The sequence below is a fragment of the Rhinoderma darwinii genome, chromosome 1, assembly GCF_050947455.1.
Source record: "Rhinoderma darwinii isolate aRhiDar2 chromosome 1, aRhiDar2.hap1, whole genome shotgun sequence".
Lineage (NCBI taxonomy): Eukaryota > Metazoa > Chordata > Amphibia > Anura > Rhinodermatidae > Rhinoderma > Rhinoderma darwinii.
Window position 1 is genome coordinate 286,520,123 of NC_134687.1, and position 18,308 is coordinate 286,538,430.

At 44.4% G+C, this 18,308-nt stretch overlaps 1 protein-coding gene across 1 annotated transcript in view; it reads right to left on the reverse strand.

Annotated features, from left to right (window-relative positions):
* Nucleotides 1-10,352: 10,352 nt before the first annotated feature.
* The window catches only part of LOC142744836 (serine/threonine-protein kinase PLK2-like), a 42,033-nt gene continuing 34,077 nt past the window's right edge, over nt 10,353-18,308 (reverse strand). The window contains exons 14-15 of the mRNA XM_075854837.1: nt 16,317-16,427; nt 10,353-11,663 (exon numbers count right to left, since the gene is read on the reverse strand). Coding sequence (XP_075710952.1) covers nt 11,481-11,663; nt 16,317-16,427 — 294 coding nt within the window. The 3' untranslated portion in view covers nt 10,353-11,480. The remainder of the gene's footprint in view (nt 11,664-16,316; nt 16,428-18,308) is intronic.

An 18,308-nucleotide genomic window follows, 5' to 3' on the forward strand; every position in this document is an offset into this window, starting at 1 on the left:
CATCCTGATCTTCACCGACCACAAGAACCTCACTTACATTCAGTCCGCTCAAAGACTTAATCCTCGTCAAGCCAGGTGGTCGCTGTTCTTCACCCGTTTTTTGTTTGTGCTCCACTACCGTCCCGCGGACAAGAATGTGAGGGCCGATGCCCTGTCCAGATCGTTTGAGACGGAAGACATGGTGCAGTCCCTTCAGACCATCATAGACCCGTCCTGCATTATCACTGCTAATCCTCTGCAGGTTAGAGACATCCCTCCTGGGAGGACTTTTGTTCGGTAGGCAGACAGGAGAAGAATTCTTCGCTGGGGACATAGTTCCAAACTTGCTGGGCACGCCGGTGTCCGTAAAACCAGAGACCTGATTGCTCGTCACTTTTGGTGGTCCACGCTACCTAAGGATGTTCTGGACTTTGTCTCTTCTTGCACGGTGTGTGCCTCTAACAAAGTGACTCACTCCTAGGTTGCCGGTCTGCTTCAACCTCTGCCTGTACCCAATGCCCCCTGGCAGCACTTTGCGATGGACTTCGTCACAGACCTCCCCCCCTCAGCAGGATGTAACACTGTCTGGGTGGTGGTGGACCGGTTCTCTAAGATGGCTCATTTTATCCCGCTGACCGGCCTACCTTCTGCTCCTCGTCTGGCAAGTCTCTTCATTCAGCACATCTTCCGCTTGCATGGCTTGCCTCTTCACATTGTGTCCGACCGGGGGGTTCAGTTTACCTCAAGGTTCTGGAGAGCCCCCTGTAAACTCCTGGATGTGAGATTGGACTTTTCCTCTGCCTATCATCCCCAGTCCAATGGGCAAGTTGAGAGGATCAACCAGATCATGGAGAATTATCTCCGCCACTTCATCTCTGCACAGCACGATAACTGGGCACAGCTTCTACCATGGGCCGAATTTTCTTACAACAACCACACAAGTGAGTCCACCACTTCCACTCCGTTTCACATCGTGTACAGTCAACATCCCAGAGTCCCTCTTCCTGTGTCGACTTCATCTCTGGTTCCCGCTGCTGACTCTGCATATGGGGACTTCCTGCAAATCTGGCAACAGACCTGGTCCTCTATTTTGCTGGCAGTAGATCGCATGAAGCGAAAGGCAGATACTAAGAGAAGAGAGCCGCCTCAGTATCTTCCGGGGACTAAAGTCTGGCTGTCCTCTCGGAACATTCGCTTGAAGGTGCCCTCATACAAGTTCGCTCCCAGGTTCCTTGGACTATTCGAGGTCCTGCAGCAGATCAACCCTGTCGCCTACAAGCTTCGGCTGCCTCCTACCCTCAGGATTCCCAACTCCTTCCACGTCTCCTTCCTGAAGCCTGTGATCCTAAACCGCTATTCCAAGACTCCCAGCCCTGCGGTTGCTCCCAGCGGCTCCTCGGACATCTTTGAGGTCAAGGAGATCTTGGACACCAAGAGAGTGAGAAGAGAGACCTTTTATTTGGTGGATTGGAGGGGGTTTGGCCCCGAAGAGAGGTCCTGGGAGCCAGAGGAGAACCTCAATGCCCCAACTCTTCTAAAGAAGTTTCTCTCTCGCTCCGGTCCCAAGAAGAGGGGGCGTAAGAGGGGGGTACTGTTATGTCCGTGGCTGCGGGCTGTCAGCTCCAGCCTCCCGCTGACAGCCGCAGCCACGAGTCGGCAAGCGCTGGCCCCAGCCTCCTCCGCAGGAGACGCCAGCGCTTGCATCCACTCACCTTCGCCGGAGCCCGCAGGGTGCGCACGCACGCTCGTCCCCGCTCTTAAAGGGGCAGCGCACGCACCGGACATCTTGAACGACCTTTGACCCGTGAGTACCCTGGGCTATAAGAGGGGTCCAGCCCCCTAGTTCGATGCCTGAGCGTTGTTAGTTTTCCCAGTCTGTCTTGCAAATGGTCCCTTAGTGTTTCCCGTTCCTGTTGTTACCCGTACCTTGTTCCCGTTCCTGTTTCCCGTGCTTTGCCCTAGTATCAAGTCATGCCACGTCCTGTGTCATCTGCCACGTCCAGAGGAATCCGCCACGTCCTGTGTCTTCTGCCATGTCCAGAGGAATCTGCCACGTACCGGAGGAATCCGCCACGTCCTGTGTTATCTGCCACGTCCGGAGGAATCCGCCACGTCTGGCGCAACTTGCGGCTCCTGTGTCATCCGCCACGTTTGGCACCATCTGCTGCACCCATCTCATCTGTGCCAGAGCTGCGGCCACCATCTGGACTATTCAGGTACCCTTGTGCGGGACATTGTATTTCTGGGGTGTCCTGTTGTTTGGCCAGCTGCCTCCCCGCTGCGGCGGTACGGCCTAGTGGGTCCACTAACCCGCTTCGTGACAGCTGGTACGGTTACTACTACTGCTGGTGTTTCTATGTGTGTACTATTGCTAGTACTGTTGCTGCTACTGATGGGGCCAGTATGTTTGTACTACTGCTAGCACTGTTACTACTCCTGCTGGTTCTACAATGTGTGTACTACTGCTAGTACTCTTTCTACTACTGCTGGTGCCACTATGTGAGTACTACTGCTAGTACTGTTACTACTACTGTTGGTGTCACTATGTGTGTACTACTGCTAGTACTGTTACTACTACTGCTGGTGTCACTATGTGTGTACTACTGCTAGTACGGTTACTACTGCTGGTGTTACTGTGTGTGTACTACTGCTAGTACGGTTACTATGACTGCTGGTGTTACTATGTGTGTATTACTGCTAGTACGGTTACTACTACTGCTGGTGTTACTATGTGTGTACTACTGCTAGTACGGTTACTACTGCTGGTGTTACTGTGTGTGTACTACTGCTAGTACGGTTACTACTACTGCTGGTGTTACTATGTGTGTACTACTGCTAGTACAGTTACGACTACTGCTGGTGTCACTATGTGTGTATTACTGCTAGTACAGTTACTACTACTGCTGGTGTTACTATGTGTGTACTATTGCTAGTACAGTTACTACTACTGCTGGTGTTACTATTTGTGTACTACTGCTAGTACGGTTACTACTACTGCTGGTGTTACTATGTGTGTACTACTGCTGGTACGTTTACTACTAATGCTGGTGTTTCTATGTGTACTATTGCTAGTACTGTTGCTGCTACTGATGGGGCCAGTATGTTTGTACTACTGCTAGCACTGTTACTACTACTGCTGGTTCTACAATGTGTGTACTACTGCTAGTACTCTTTCTACTACTGCTGGTGCCACTATGTGAGTACTACTGCTAGTACTGTTACTACTACTGTTGGTGTCACTATGTGTGTACTACTGCTAGTATGGTTACTACTACTGCTGGTGTTACTATGTGTGTACTACTGCTAGTACTGTTACTACTACTGCTGGTGTCACTATGTGTGTACTACTGCTAGTACGGTTACTACTGCTGGTGTTACTGTGTGTATACTACTGCTAGTACGGTTACTATGACTGCTGGTGTTACTATGTGTGTATTACTGCTAGTACGGTTACTACTACTGCTGGTGTTACTATGTGTGTACTACTGCTAGTATGGTTACGACTACTGCTGGTGTTACTATGTGTGTTTTACTGCTAGTACAGTTACTACTACTGCTGGTGTTACTATGTGTGTACTACTGCTAGTACTGTTACTGCTACTGCTGGTGTCACTATGTGTGTACTACTGCTAGTACTGTTACTACTACTGCTGGTGTCACTATGTTTGTACTACTGCTAGTACGGTTACTACTGCTGGTGTCACTATGTGTGTACTACTGCTAGTACTGTTACTACTACTGCTGGTGTCACTATGTTTGTACTACTGCTAGTACCAGTGGCGGACACAGACTGCAAAAGGCCCCTGTGCAGATAATGTGCCAGGGCCCCCCCGCCCCCCCCCCAATACCGACAAAGTTACCTAAACATATATATGCATATAAAAATAAACCTTACTAATAAAAATTATGAAGGAAGATTTATATTGTACATTTTATTACCAGTTTAGAACACAAGTAACACATTTTTTTCCGGGTTAAATTCTTATCTAAACTAAGTCCCTAAATGTGGGCAAAGAAAATGAAAAACCTATACTCACCTCCTCCGGCGCCTCCGTTCCCCCTCCGCAGCCCCTATCCCTTTCTGTGTTTACAAAGCTGCTGTGGTGACGCGCGGTCGATGGCACATGACCGCTGCAGCCAATCAATGCCCTCAACAGCGATTTGCTGTGGAACTACTGTCCTCAGCAGCACACCAATGAGGAGTTATTGGCAGCAGCGGTCACGTGCCATCGGCAGCGCGTCACCAGTGCAGCCTTGTACACTTGTAACACAGACCGAGACAGGAGGATGGGGGCTGCGGCGGGTGAACGGAGGCGAGGGAGGAGGTGAGTATAGTTTTTTTATTTTCTTTGCCCACATTTAGAGACTTAGGTTAAATTGAATCATTGAATATAACACAAAGCACTCATGCAACTGAGATGCAATAATTTAGATGATCTTATCATGCTTAGCTTACTGCACTGTTACCTATCAAGCAGGACTGAATCTCAAGATATCTACAGAGGGGGCTGTATGGCGTTATCTACAGGGGGGACTGTATGGCGCTATCAACAGAGGGGGCTGTATGGCGTTATCTACAGGGGGGACTGTATGGCGCTATCTACAGAGGGGTCTGTATGGCGCTATCTACAGGGGGGTCTGTATGGCGCTATCTACAGGGGGGACTGTATGGCGCTATCTACAGGGGGGACTGTATGGCGCTATCTACAGGGGGGACTGTATGGCGCTATCTACAGGGGGGACTGTATGGCGCTATCTACAGGGGGGACTGTATGGCGCTATCTACAGGGGGGACTGTATGGCGCTATCTACAGGGGGGACTGTATGGCGCTATCTACAGAGGGGGCTGTATGGCGTTATCTACAGGGGGGCTGTATGGCGTTATCTACAGGGGGCTGTATGGTGTTATCTACAGGGGGGACTTTATGGCGTTATCTACAGTGGGGTCTGTATGGCGTTATCTACAGGGGTTCTGTATGGCGTTCCCTACAGGGGGGGTCTGTAGGGAAAGTCATACAGCCCCCCCCTGTAGGGAACGCCATACAGACCCCCCTTTAGGGAACGCCATACAGACCCCCCTGTAGGGAACGCTATACAGCCCCCCCTGTAGGGAACGCTATACAGCCCCCCCTGTAGGGAACGCCTTACAGCCCCCCCCTGTAGGGAACGCTATACAGCCCCCCCCCTGTAGGGAACGCCATACACCCCCAATCACTCAAAAAAATGCGACCTACAGTGTGAAAAGACAAAAGACATGTATCCCCTATCCACAGGATAGGGGATACATGTGTGATCGCTGGCATTGATAGGGAGAGCGGGGGACCGAAAGTCCCCCGAAGTTCTCCATCACTCACCTCTGACTTCCGGTGTCTGCGCAGCTCAAGTGTGACCGGCGCTCCATTCATTTCTACGGAGCTGCCGACACAGACCCCGGAAGTCCGAGGTTTGTGATGGAGAACTTCAGGGGACTTTCGGTCCCCCGTTCTCCCTATCAATGCCAGCGATCACACACGTATCCCCTATCCTGTGGATAGGGGATACATGTCTTATGTTTAATGGCAGAGCGGGGAGATACTCCCTGCTCTGCCGTAGTGTTCCGTGGCATCGCGCTGTAGCAGCCATAGCGGCAGCTAGCGGAGATTCCGGCCAAGGTGGGGGCCCGTGCCGGCAGGTGACGCGGGCCCCCTCATGCCGCGGCCCCGTAGCAGCCGCTACGGCTGCTATAGCAGTAGTTACGCCCCTGTGTTAGGGGGAGTTCACACTGAGGTTTTTTTCGCGAAAAACGTCAGAAAGTGCCTCCCATTGAAATCCATGAAATTTTTCCTGCGAGCAGTAAAAACCGCATGCGGGAAAAAGAAGCGCAATGCCCTTTCTTCGGGCGTTTCTGTCTCTGACTTCCCATTGACAACAATGGCAGGCAGAAAATGCGTTTTTTGCTGCGTTTCCCTGCCCACGGCCCGATGGCCGAAAAACGCCACAAAAAAACGCAATGAAAAACGCGGGAAGTGTTCTACCGGCAGGTCAAAATATGCCTCAAAATTCCGGAAGGAATTATGAGGCAGATTTTTCTACATAAAAACTTCTCCCTTCTGACATGAACTTTTTAACTTCATCTACCTGTCCTCTGCAGTCTGCACGTCCTCCACTCGTCCTGTGTCTGTCCTCCGCTCATCCTATGAGTTCTCCGGCAGTCCTGACTGTACTGTCCAGCCGCCCGAAGTCTTACGTCGCACCGCCCCCTGTCCTCTCCCCTGCCTGAGCGCTCCTCCTACCACCAGCATCGCCGTCCTGTCCTATTCATCTGTGCCAGATTGGCAGTGCAGTGTAGCGGCTATCACCGGGCCCGGGCACCCGCCCCCTCCCTCCCGATTGGTAGTGCAGTGTGGCGGCTATCACCGGGCCCCCGCCCCCTCCCTCCCCTCATGCCTAGTGTTGTGATGCTACTAGGCATGAGGGGGCCCGTGCCGCCAGGCCTGGTACATAAAATGTAATGTGCCTGTCAGGGCGACACGGGCCCCCCCATGCCGCGGGCCCCGTAGCAGCTGCTACGGCTGCTACTGTGGTAGTTACGCCACTGAACGGGCCCCCTTCCCACGCGGGGCCCTTGTGCAGCTGCACCGGCTGCACATGCGGTATGTCCGCCCCTGGCTAGTACGTTTACTACTGCTGGTGTTACTATGTGTGTACTACTGCTAGTACAGTTACTACTACTGCTGGTGTTACTATGTGTGCACTACTGCTAGTACGGTTACTACTACTGCTGGTGTTACTATGTGTGTACTACTGCTAGTACGGTTACTACTACTTCTGCTGTTTCTATGTGTGTACTATTGCTAGTACTGTTGCTGCTACTGATGGGGCCAGTATGTTTGTACTACTGCTAGTACTGTTACTACTACTGCTGGTTCTACAATGTGTGTACTACTGCTAGTACTCTTTCTACTACTGCTGGTGCCACTATGTGAGTACTACTGATAGTACTATTGATACCACTGCTGGTGCCACTTTGTGAGTACTACAGCTAGTACTCTTACTACTACTGCTGGAGCCACTATGTCTGTACTCCTGCTAGTACTGTTGATACCATTGCTTGTGCCACTATGTGAGTACTACTGCTAGAACGGTTAATACTACTGCTGGTGTTACTATGTGTGTACTACTGCTAGTACGGTTACTACTACTGCTGGTGTTACTATGTGTGTACTACTGCTAGTACTGTTTCTGCTACTGCTGGTCTCACCATGTGTGTACTACTGCTAGTACTGTTACTACTACTGCTGGTGTCACTATGTTTGTGCTACTGCTGTTAAGGTTACTACTGCTGGTGTTACAATGTGTGTACTACTGCTAGTACAGTTACTACTACTGCTGGTGTCACTTTGTGTGTACTACTGCTAGTACGGTTACTACTACTGCTGGTGTCACTTTGTGTGTACTACTGCTAGTACAGTTACTACTACTGCTGGTGTTTCTATGTGTGTACTATTGCTAGTACTGTTGCTGCTACTGCTGGGGCCACTATGTTTGTACTACTGCTAGCACTGTTACTACTACTGCTGGTTCTACAATGTGTGTACTACTGCTAGTACTCTTTCTACTACTGCTGGTGCCACTATGTGAGTACTACTGCTAGTACTGTTGATACCACTGCTGGTGCCACTGTGTGAGTACTTGTGTTACTAATACCTATCAACAAAATCGCCACGCTCTCTCTATTGACAAAAAGTATGGAGCTTAACCCCTTGTTTCACCAGGACGTCAGCTTTGTTTTACAGCTGACACCTCGCACTAACGGCCAGGAACAGAGGGAACTCTGATCCTGGCAGTATTACTACTTAAATGCCGTGGTCAATAGCGGCCATGGCATCTGAGCCGTTAGAAAGAGGGGGGGCGGCCAACTCCAATAGCCTATCGCTCCACATCGCGATAGCGGGGTCCCTATGTGTGTCATGGCAGCTAATGAGGGCCCACAGGTCTGCCTTCTTTCTGCTCCGGTTAAGCTCTACCTCTGGCAGGTCTTGACAGGAACCTGTAAAAATTACAATACACTGCAATGCATTAGTACATAAAAAAAAGGTAATAAAGTTCTAAAAAAATGTAGAAAAAAAAATTGGTATTGCTGCGTCCGTAAAAGTCAAAACTATTAAAATATAACACTAAAAAATATTAAACCGCTGGAAGTGCTGTTTTTTTTGGCCATCTTGGCTCTAAAAAATTTTGTGATAAAAAGTGATCAAAAAGCCTTCACACCACTTCATTGACTAAAAAAATAAAAATGTTATGGCTCTTGAAAAGTGGGAAGTGAAAAACAAACGAAAAAAACAAAAAATGACTGGCGCCAAGGGGCTGAAACCAGCTCCCTCCTAATAAATGTCCTGGGTCATGTGCATTTGCATTAGAGAGGAGACAGGGGAATATGCCTGCCTCCCAAGAATAGTATATACTGCTTTTCTATTTTATTTTTCAAGTTTCGAACAAAATAAAAGGAGCAAGAAAAATAAGGACAATAAGGGTAAGGACACACATGGCGGATTCGCTGCATAAAAGTACACAGCAAATCCATCCTGGATTCAATGGGCAAAACCCGCAAGAAAAGAGAAGCGATTCCGCAGCATAAATTGACATGCTGCGGATTGAAAAACCGCACCACAGGTCAATTTATGAACGTTTTTTTTTGGCTGATTTTTTACGCAGCGTGTGGATGAGATTTGTTCAAATCTCATCCACTCTGCTACTAATGTATTAGCCTGCAGATTTCCGCAATTAAATCCGTTGTGGAAAATCTGCAGTATTTATGCTGTGTGTGTCCCTAGCCTATGTCAGGTTTCATTTGTTGTTCTTTTGTTTTTGTTTTGGATTTTATGGTTAGTGGTCTCTTACCAGATATTTAGATCTGCAATACAAGATCTTTAACGTTAAATATTTTAAGCATGGAGTTTACAGGAGTTATATTTTTTGTGAGAAAATATAATAAGTTCACTTTGATGGGCTTGAGACTTTTCTACCCAACTATTCATTTAAAGGAAAATGTGCACTCTGCTAATAGTGATAGCGTAAAAACTGATGTGATAAACCTCCTCGGAGAGCAACTTCTAGTGGAATTATAATCCAATTGGGCATACATTGTCTTTATATGTGTCTTGATAACCATTTATGATGTTAAGACTTTGTAGTATGCAGATCAAGTGGTAGGTACAGTATTTGTACACTCTAAGAGCCTTTATGGATGAAGGGATGTTAATAGCATTGAACAGTCGTCGCCTGGCTCTCCACTTGAGTTTATATAAAGAAATGAGCCCAGGCACATTTCATTCTAGTGATACACTGGTTATTTTGAGTTGAACGAGGCAGACCTAAATTCCTAGAACTTGTATATTCCAGCATGTTTTAGATAGGAACGTTACTCTGAGCTGGTAGCACTTGGTGAGTAGAAGACTAATCTTTGACAAGACACGTCACATTCTTGGAGTGTCCAGTGGTCCTTGGCAGCTGCTTTTGGATGATGCTGAGAAAAGCTTTGCTTCTTCTGCGCCTCTGACCCCACTTCTGTTTCAACCGGCAGGCAAAGGGAATTTGAAGACCATTCCTGGTCTTAAGAAGTCGCTGAATTTGAAACTGTAATAAAAACTGTAGTCAGCCCTCAAAATAGAATGAGATAACATATTTAAAAACATTGATACATATGCATACCTCCATCTAGATCAGGCCGTCTATTCTTAAAGTATTCTTGATGATGACCCGTGAAGGTCTTACGCCCATGTTCTTTCTATTAGCTTCTCTACATTGTAGTACATGTTTGGTCTGTGGGCAGAACAGTTGTTGGAGGCCCGCAGGATAAACCATCCGTACATTTTCAAGCAGAAACATATTTTTAATTACTTCCTATGTTAGACTCAGAAAACAAAGGTTGCTTTTATCTGTGGTGGCATTTTCAGAAGAGCTTTTTATAGATGACTTTTGGCTTAGATCTGTGAAGTGCATAAACAGATGTTCATGAAGTAGATACATGGATATCTGCGGCCTACTTATTTTCTATAGCTGTATTTAAATGAACAGTTATAAATGTTGTCTTTTCTTTACATTGGTGAATTATATTGACGCCGCATAGTCTTCCTCCTTGTATCAGAAGTCGGTGCATCTATAAAGAAAACACATAATTCTTTTGGGTGAAAGCCCAGACTGGAAGTCAGAAGGTTGGAATAAATAGAGCTGGCTGGTTTGATTCACTGAAATGGCAACATCCATATATAAGGACACCCTTGCTTCACAAAGGTCGGATTCAGAATAAACAATTTGTTTTACAGATTCAAGTCATGGCATTCATGTGGCAGCAGAGACATTGGCTATCCATTAAGAAAGTCAATCACCAGCCATTTAGTACAGATTCTTTTTAATAAACAATAAATGGAGTTACATGCTACTATGTACAGAAACAATTAATGTACAAACTTGTATTGATATACTGTATATGATGTCCTTGTTATAGATAGAGCACCTTTTTCACACCTTTTGCACAATTCTCACAGCCACTTTGAGGATGGACCCATTATTTTAAAAGAATATACCTTAGACACTGTTCAGTAACCCATGACAAGATTTAGTACTTTATCATTATACGGTGAAGAAACATTAGTTACTAATGGATTCCTATTGAATGTAGGCAAAAGGGGACCAATACCATTTGATGGATTTGTCAGAGAGTCATCAGAGTGGAACTCTATGACGATCACTTCGTTTTTGACAGGGATCAATATACTGGAATTCTAATCTGTTCAAATTTGTAATAATAAAAAATAAAAAAACTTTTTGGACCAAAAAAAGAAACCCTAGGGGGTTTTACTTCTAACTAGTTGATGGAGGAAACCTGTCATGGACCTAGAACCTTGTACAGCAATGCATTTTACCGTTTATAGCCATACATTAGTAATGCTGTGTAAGAAAATTCTTCAATCACTTTCCTGGGGCAGTCTTAGAGCTAGAAAATGGATGTGAACCTGAGAATATGAGAGATGGATGACTGAATGCACCTGTCCACAATGCAAACATGATTGGCAACATATTTTGTACTTTCATTCAGTCATTCATTCATTTTCTGTTGATAACTGGTCTTCCCGTTATTGTAATACTGAACGTTTTTCTCATATACAGTTGAAGACCTCTCTCTATTGGACTGCACTTATTTTCACATTCTAACCCACAAGAAATTGAGTTTCACTGACTCAGACAGCGCAGTATTTTTTTTGTCTCTGAATCCTGGCAGCCATCTGATAAACAACTTGGCATAGCCTTCCTGACCAATCCGGTACACACTTTCTGAAAGTTTTCACCAGTTCACAACACCTGTACCGCGTATACCTCCACTTGCATCCACCCACAACTTACAATATGTCTTCTATATTCACGTTTAACAATTATCACATCATTGTAACTGACGTGCAGTTGAGATCCTGACAAGTCTTTTTCAAATTCCACACGGCGATATAGTGTACTGCTTCATCTCATCACAGGCTTTGCAGCATCATGAGAGCGTACTCCAGGCGCTGGATTATAAATGGCGTACAACTATTCTGCAGCATTGACAGAGGCAAGGTGCAGCTCTGTCTCTCTCGGTCAACAAAGCTCAGTAGATAACCCTGCTGTACTTTGCTTAGAATTATCTTGGTGCGATCATGGTAAAAATTCACCTGTCAAAGTAAATAAGGTAGATTATTATATTATTATTACATTAATATAGTGCATATTAAACGGAAACTTCTGTGTTGTTTTTTCCCATAACATTTTAAACAGCTTTGTGTCGAATATAATTGACTTCCAAAGTCATATTTTCTGTAATAAGCTATCATCAGGGTTTCTACACACCTTATATATATATATATATATATATATATATATACAGTGAAGGAAATAAGTATTTGATCCCTTGCTGATTTTGTAAGTTTGCCCACTGTCAAAGACATGAACAGTCTAGAATTTTTAGGCTAGGTTAATTTTACCAGTGAGAGATAGATTATATTAAAAAAAACAACAGAAAATCACATAGTCAAAATTATATATATTTATTTGCATTGTGCACAGAGAAATAAGTATTTGATCCCTTTGGCAAACAAGACTTAATACTTGGTGGCAAAACCCTTGTTGGCAAGCACAGCAGTCAGACGTTTTTTGTAGTTGATGATGAGGTTTGCACACATGTTAGATGGAATTTTGGCCCACTCCTCTTTGCAGATCATCTGTAAATCATTAAGATTTCGAGGCTGTTGCTTGGCAACTCGGATCTTCAGCTCCCTCCATAAGTTTTCGATGGGATTAAGGTCTGGAGACTGGCTAGGCCACTCCATGACCTTAATGTGCTTCTTTTTGAGCCACTCCTTTGTTGCCTTGGCTGTATGTTTCGGGTCATTGTCGTGCTGGAAGACCCAGCCACGAGCCATTTTTAATGTCCTGGTGGAGGGAAGGAGGTTGTCACTCAGGATTTGACGGTACATGGCTCCATCCATTCTCTCTTTGATGCGGTGAAGTAGTCCTGTGCCCTTAGCAGAGAAACACCCCCAAAACATAATGTTTCCACCTCCATGCTTGACAGTGGGGACGGTGTTCTTTGGGTCATAGGCAGCATTTCTCTTCCTCCAAACACGGCGAGTTGAGTTAATGCCAAAGAGCTCAAGTTTAGTCTCATCTGACCACAGCACCTTCTCCCAATCACTCTCAGAATCATCCAGATGTTCATTTGAAAACTTCAGACGGGCCTGTACAAGTGCCTTCTTGAGCAGGGGGACCTTGCTGGCACTGCAGGATTTTAATCCATTACGGCGTAATGTGTTACCAATGGTTTTCTTGGTGACTGTGGTTCCAACTGCCTTGAGATCATTAACAAGTTCCCCCCATGTAGTTTTCGGCTGAGCTCTCACCTTCCTCAGGATCAAGGATACCCCACGAGGTGAGATTTTGCATGGAGCCCCAGATCGATGTCGATTGACAGTCCTTTTGTATGTCTTCCATTTTCTTACTATTGCACCAACAGTTGTCTCCTTCTCACCCAGCGTCTTACTTATGGTTTTGTAGCCCATTCCAGCCTTGTGCAGGTCTATGATCTTGTCCCTGACGTCCTTAGAAAGCTGTTTGGTCTTGCCGATGTTGTAGAGGTTAGAGTCAGACTGATTAATTGAGTCTGTGGACAGGAGTCTTTTATGCAGGTGACCATGTAAGACAGCTGTCTTTAATGCAGGCACCAAGTTGATTTGGAGCGTGTAATTGGTCTGGAGGAGGCTGAACTCTTAATGGTTGGTAGGGGATCAAATACTTATTTCTCTGTGCACAATGTAAATAAATATATATAATTTTGACAATGTGATTTTCTGTTTTTTTTTAAAATATAATCTATCTCTCACTGGTAAAATCAACCTAGCCTAAAAATTCTAGACTGTTCATGACTTTGACAGTGGGCAAACTTACAAAATCAGCAAGGGATCAAATACTTATTTCCTTCACTGTATATATATATATATATATATATATATATATATATATATACACATATATATATATATATACATAGATATATATATATACAGTGAAGGAAATAAGTATTTGATCCCTTGCTGATTTTGTAAGTTTGGCAACTGTCGAATACATAAACAGTCTAGAATTTTTAGGCTAGGTTAATTTTACCAGTGAGCGATAGATTATATAAAAAAACAAACAGAAAATCACATAGTCAAAATTATATATATTTATTTGCATTGTGCACAGAGAAAAAAGTATTTGATCCCTTTGGCAAACAAGACTTAATACTTGGTGGCAAAACCCTTGTTGGCAAGCACAGCAGTCAGATGTTTTTTTGTAGTTGATGATGAGGTTTGCACACATGTTAGATGGAGTTTTGGCCCACTCCTCTTTGCAGATCATCTGTAAATCATTAAGATTTCGAGGCTGTCGCTTGGCAACTCGGATCTTCAGCTCCCTCCATAAGTTTTCGATGGGATTAAGGTCTCGAGACTGGCTAGGCCACTCCATGACCTTAATGTGCTTCTTTTTGAGTCACTCCTTTGTTGCCATGGCTGTATGTTTCGGGTCATTGTCGTGCTGGAAGACCCAGCCACGAGCCATTTTTAATGTCCTGGTGGAGGGAAGGAGGTTGTCACTCAGGATTTGACGGTACATGACTCCATCCATTCTCCCATTGATGCGGTGAAGTAGTCCTGTGCCCTTAGCAGAGAAACACCCCCAAAACATAATGTTTCCACCTCCATGCTTGACAGTGGGGACGGTGTTCTTTGGGTCATAGGCAGCATTTCTCTTCCTCCAAACACGGCGAGTTGAGTTAATGCCAAAGAGCTCAATTTTAGTCTCATCTGACCACAGCACCTTCTCCCAATCACTCTCAGAATCATCCAGATGTTCATTTGAAAACTTCAGACGGGCCTGTACATGTGCCTTCTTGAGCAGGGGGACCTTGCTGGCACTGCAGGATTTTAATCCATTACGGCGTAATGTGTTACCAATGGTTTTCTTGGTGACTGTGGTTCCAACTACCTTGAGATCATTAACAAGTTCCCCCCGTGTAGTTTTCAGCTGAGCTCTCACCTTCCTCAGGATCAAGGATACCCCACGAGGTGAGATTTTGCATGGAGCCCCAGATCGATGTCGATTGACAGTCATTTTGTATGTCTTCCATTTTCTTACTATTGCACCAACAGTTGTCTCCTTCTCACCCAGCGTCTTACTTATGGTTTGTAGCCCATTCCAGCCTTGTGCAAGTCTATGATCTTGTCCCTGACAGCCTTAGAAAGCTCTTAGGTCTTGCCCATGTTGTAGAGGTTAGAGTCAGACTGATTAATTGAGTCTGTGGACAGGAGTCTATTATACAGGTGACCATTTAAGACAGCTGTCTTTAATGCAGGCACCAAGTTGATTTGGAGCGTGTAACTGGTCTGGAGGAGGCTGAACTCTTAATGGTTGATAGGGGATCAAATACTTATTTCTCTGTGCACAATGCAAATAAATCTATATAATTTTCACTATGTGATTTTCTGTTTTTTTTAAAATATAATCTATCTCTCACTGGTAAAATTAACCTAGCCTAAAAATTCTAGACTGTTCATGACTTTGACAGTGGGCAAACTTACAAAATCAGCAAGGGATCAAATACTTATTTCCTTCACTGTATATATATATATATATATATATATATATATATATATATATATATATAAAAATATTGTATGTACATATAAATAAACACCAATTAGACATTATTAAGGAAAACAAAAGATTGATACTAGTGCAAAGTCATCTCCTACAATGACGTGCCAAGTGCCTGTGGTGCAATTCTTTGTAATCTTTTAAACAACGTGCCTTGTTGCTGTATTCTGTGATTCTACTATCGATTTACTTCAGCGTTCTGCAGCCGCCGGCCTCTCATTAGTACTGTGTATATATACTACATAGGCATTGTCCTATAGTACTACTCCTCCAGCAGCATGCATGTTTATTATTAAACATATATGTGGTTCGTCTGTTTGCTTATATAGCTCAATAAAGATAATAATTATTTAGTGGTAGTTGGGAAATAGGGTTTCTCTGCCGGTTGGCATTTTTGTATATATGTGGTACAATTCTGACCCTGATACTGCTATATTATGCCTTATACAGTGGTAATATGTAATTGCGCAGATCCTCGGCCGCTGCCTCCAGCTCCCGCCACCAACGCCGTGCCCATGCCCTGGTCTCTACAGCCTTCCTCACCGCCGCTCTGCTTTAGTTCCTTTGTCAGCCACTAGAATGCATACTTAAGGCACCCTCCCCCTCTGCTTTTTGCCTGAGAAATTAGACTCTTAGCCTACCCTGACCTTTTGCCTGTTTACCATGACGACGTCTGCCACCTGCCCTAAACGTTGGTTCTGCTAACCGCGAGTGAACATCTGCAGCCTGCCCTGACCTACGTCTTGGTTTGGACCTTGCATGTGTCTGCTACTATTTTAACCTGCCTGTACATGTCCGCCATTGCCAACGGTGACAATTCTGGGGGTAGCTAGCTAGGGATTCTAGCAGCCAATAGCACATCTCCGTACAGAAGTTAAAGGGTGAATACCAAGCTATCACTTAGACTCTGCTCCCCAGTTTAGCCCTACGCCAAATCCATTGGTAACACACTGGGTCCACACTATCCTCTGTTGGCCCTCATGACAGTCACTAACATCTACAGACCCAGTGAAATTATCTTTTCTGTGCCTGGTTACAATAACTCTGCTGATCCTAGTGTCATATTTGTTGCTTATGAACACTTATCTAAGGGCATTCAGGTTATGAACTCACATAATTTTATTGAATATAATTACCTGTAATGTCCCATTACTGAACAACATTAGCAAAGCCTGGTCTGTCTTTAAAAAGTGCAGCAGACACAAGGTCCTGACAGAGCGGCTGGGTGCTGCTCGAAGATCTCCACCCTGTAAATGGCAGCAAAGTTTCCAGTTTAGTACATACTATGGCAATGACTAATATCTAGGACATAAATAGCCACCAATTAGTCATGATAATTATTGGATGAGATCACAGCTCCAACTATGTAATTGGTTTTATACTAAAATGCTAGCAATGACTTAAATATATAGAAGAGACAGACATCTCCAGCTATACTTCTTTTTATATCTCAATTATTGGTAACATCACATGCTGCAGTGTGACCGTGTGGCTAATATCATAGTAGAGATTTTATGATCGGAAACATTCTTTTCAAACAAGTAACCTTTAATCCTACATACCAGTGGCATAGCTATAGGGGTAGTCGCACCTGTGCCGGAGCGGGGCCAAAGGTATGTGTGCCCCATAAGAAGGTGCCTGTATTATAAATGTGCAACCATCATGTCCTGTCCTGTGCTGTGCTATTCGATTTATATTCTAAGTGGCAATCTATAAAGCACTCAACTCCAGATTTCTTGCGTAGAAAGGTCACAATTTTATAATTTCTGCATTTTTACTCTGTCTCCACCACTTTTACAAAAAGTGGACAGGGCAAAGTGAAAGAGAGCGTGGTCTGTTGCGACCCAACAAATTTACTATATTGTACGCCAGAAACTGGAAATTTTTTTTAGCGGAAATCCACACCAGCTCCTTCCTACCGTCGAATTCCCTTTCAGGGGCACGGACGGCCGGAAATGTGCCTAATTTAATAAGAGGCGTGCGCCTCTTAAAAAATTAGGCGCATCTTACTCCAGCAATTTTTATACTGAGACTGGCGTGTGAAACTTTAGTATTAATGAAACCCCCCCTGTGTCTTTATTATGATCTAATAACGTTTTGTGATACCAAATACAGACGGGTTTGATTTGCTAATTTTTCTACAGAACGGTTATACTCTAGACAGCAACCCTCTACCATTTAACAATATTGGTTATGAATGGTATAAGGTAGCTTGGGGGCCCTGTTACAGAATTTGCATTAGCACTAGGGAGCACTAGGGAGCTTTAAAGGCTATGTACACCTTTGAAATCTCTTTTATTTATTTATTTATTTTAATAAAAACTTCAGTCAGTGTGATTGGTGCAACTTTTTGAGATACAGCTTCTTTGTATCCTGTATACAGAGCACCTGTATCCAGGGCTAGTCTTAGGTTGGATGGCGCCCTGTGCAGCACTCTCTATGGCTGCCCTCCACAAACCAAAAATTAACCACATATATAGACACGTACATACTGGAACATAAATACTGTACATACATAGAGGCACATATTTAGACAAACAGTCAAATATTTACACACACACACACACACACACACACACACGCACGCACACACACACACACACACACACACACACTTTGGAATATATACATGCATAAAGCAAAATATATAGACATACAGACACACACACACACACACACACAGGCACGTACATAAACGGACAGAAACATACAAATACACAAAAGGCACATATATACAAGCACAAACATACCCATATATACAAAATGAAGGTAATGTAGTGGATGTCAAGTACTATGTAATACCGCAGATAACACAGTGATAACTCCCTGAGTACAGATAATGTAGTAGATGTTGCCTGCAGTCCTATGTAACGCCACAGATAACACAGTGATAACTCCCTGAGTACAGATAATGTAGTAGATTTTACCTGCAGTCCTATGTAACACCTCAGGTAACACACATAGGAATAAATCTCTGAGTACAGATAATGTAGTAGTATTACCTGCAGTCTTATGTAACACCACAGAAAACACAATGATGAATCTCTGGGTACAGATAATGTAGTAGATGTTACCTGCAGTCCTATGTAACACTACAGATAACACACAGTGATAACTCTCTGAGTACA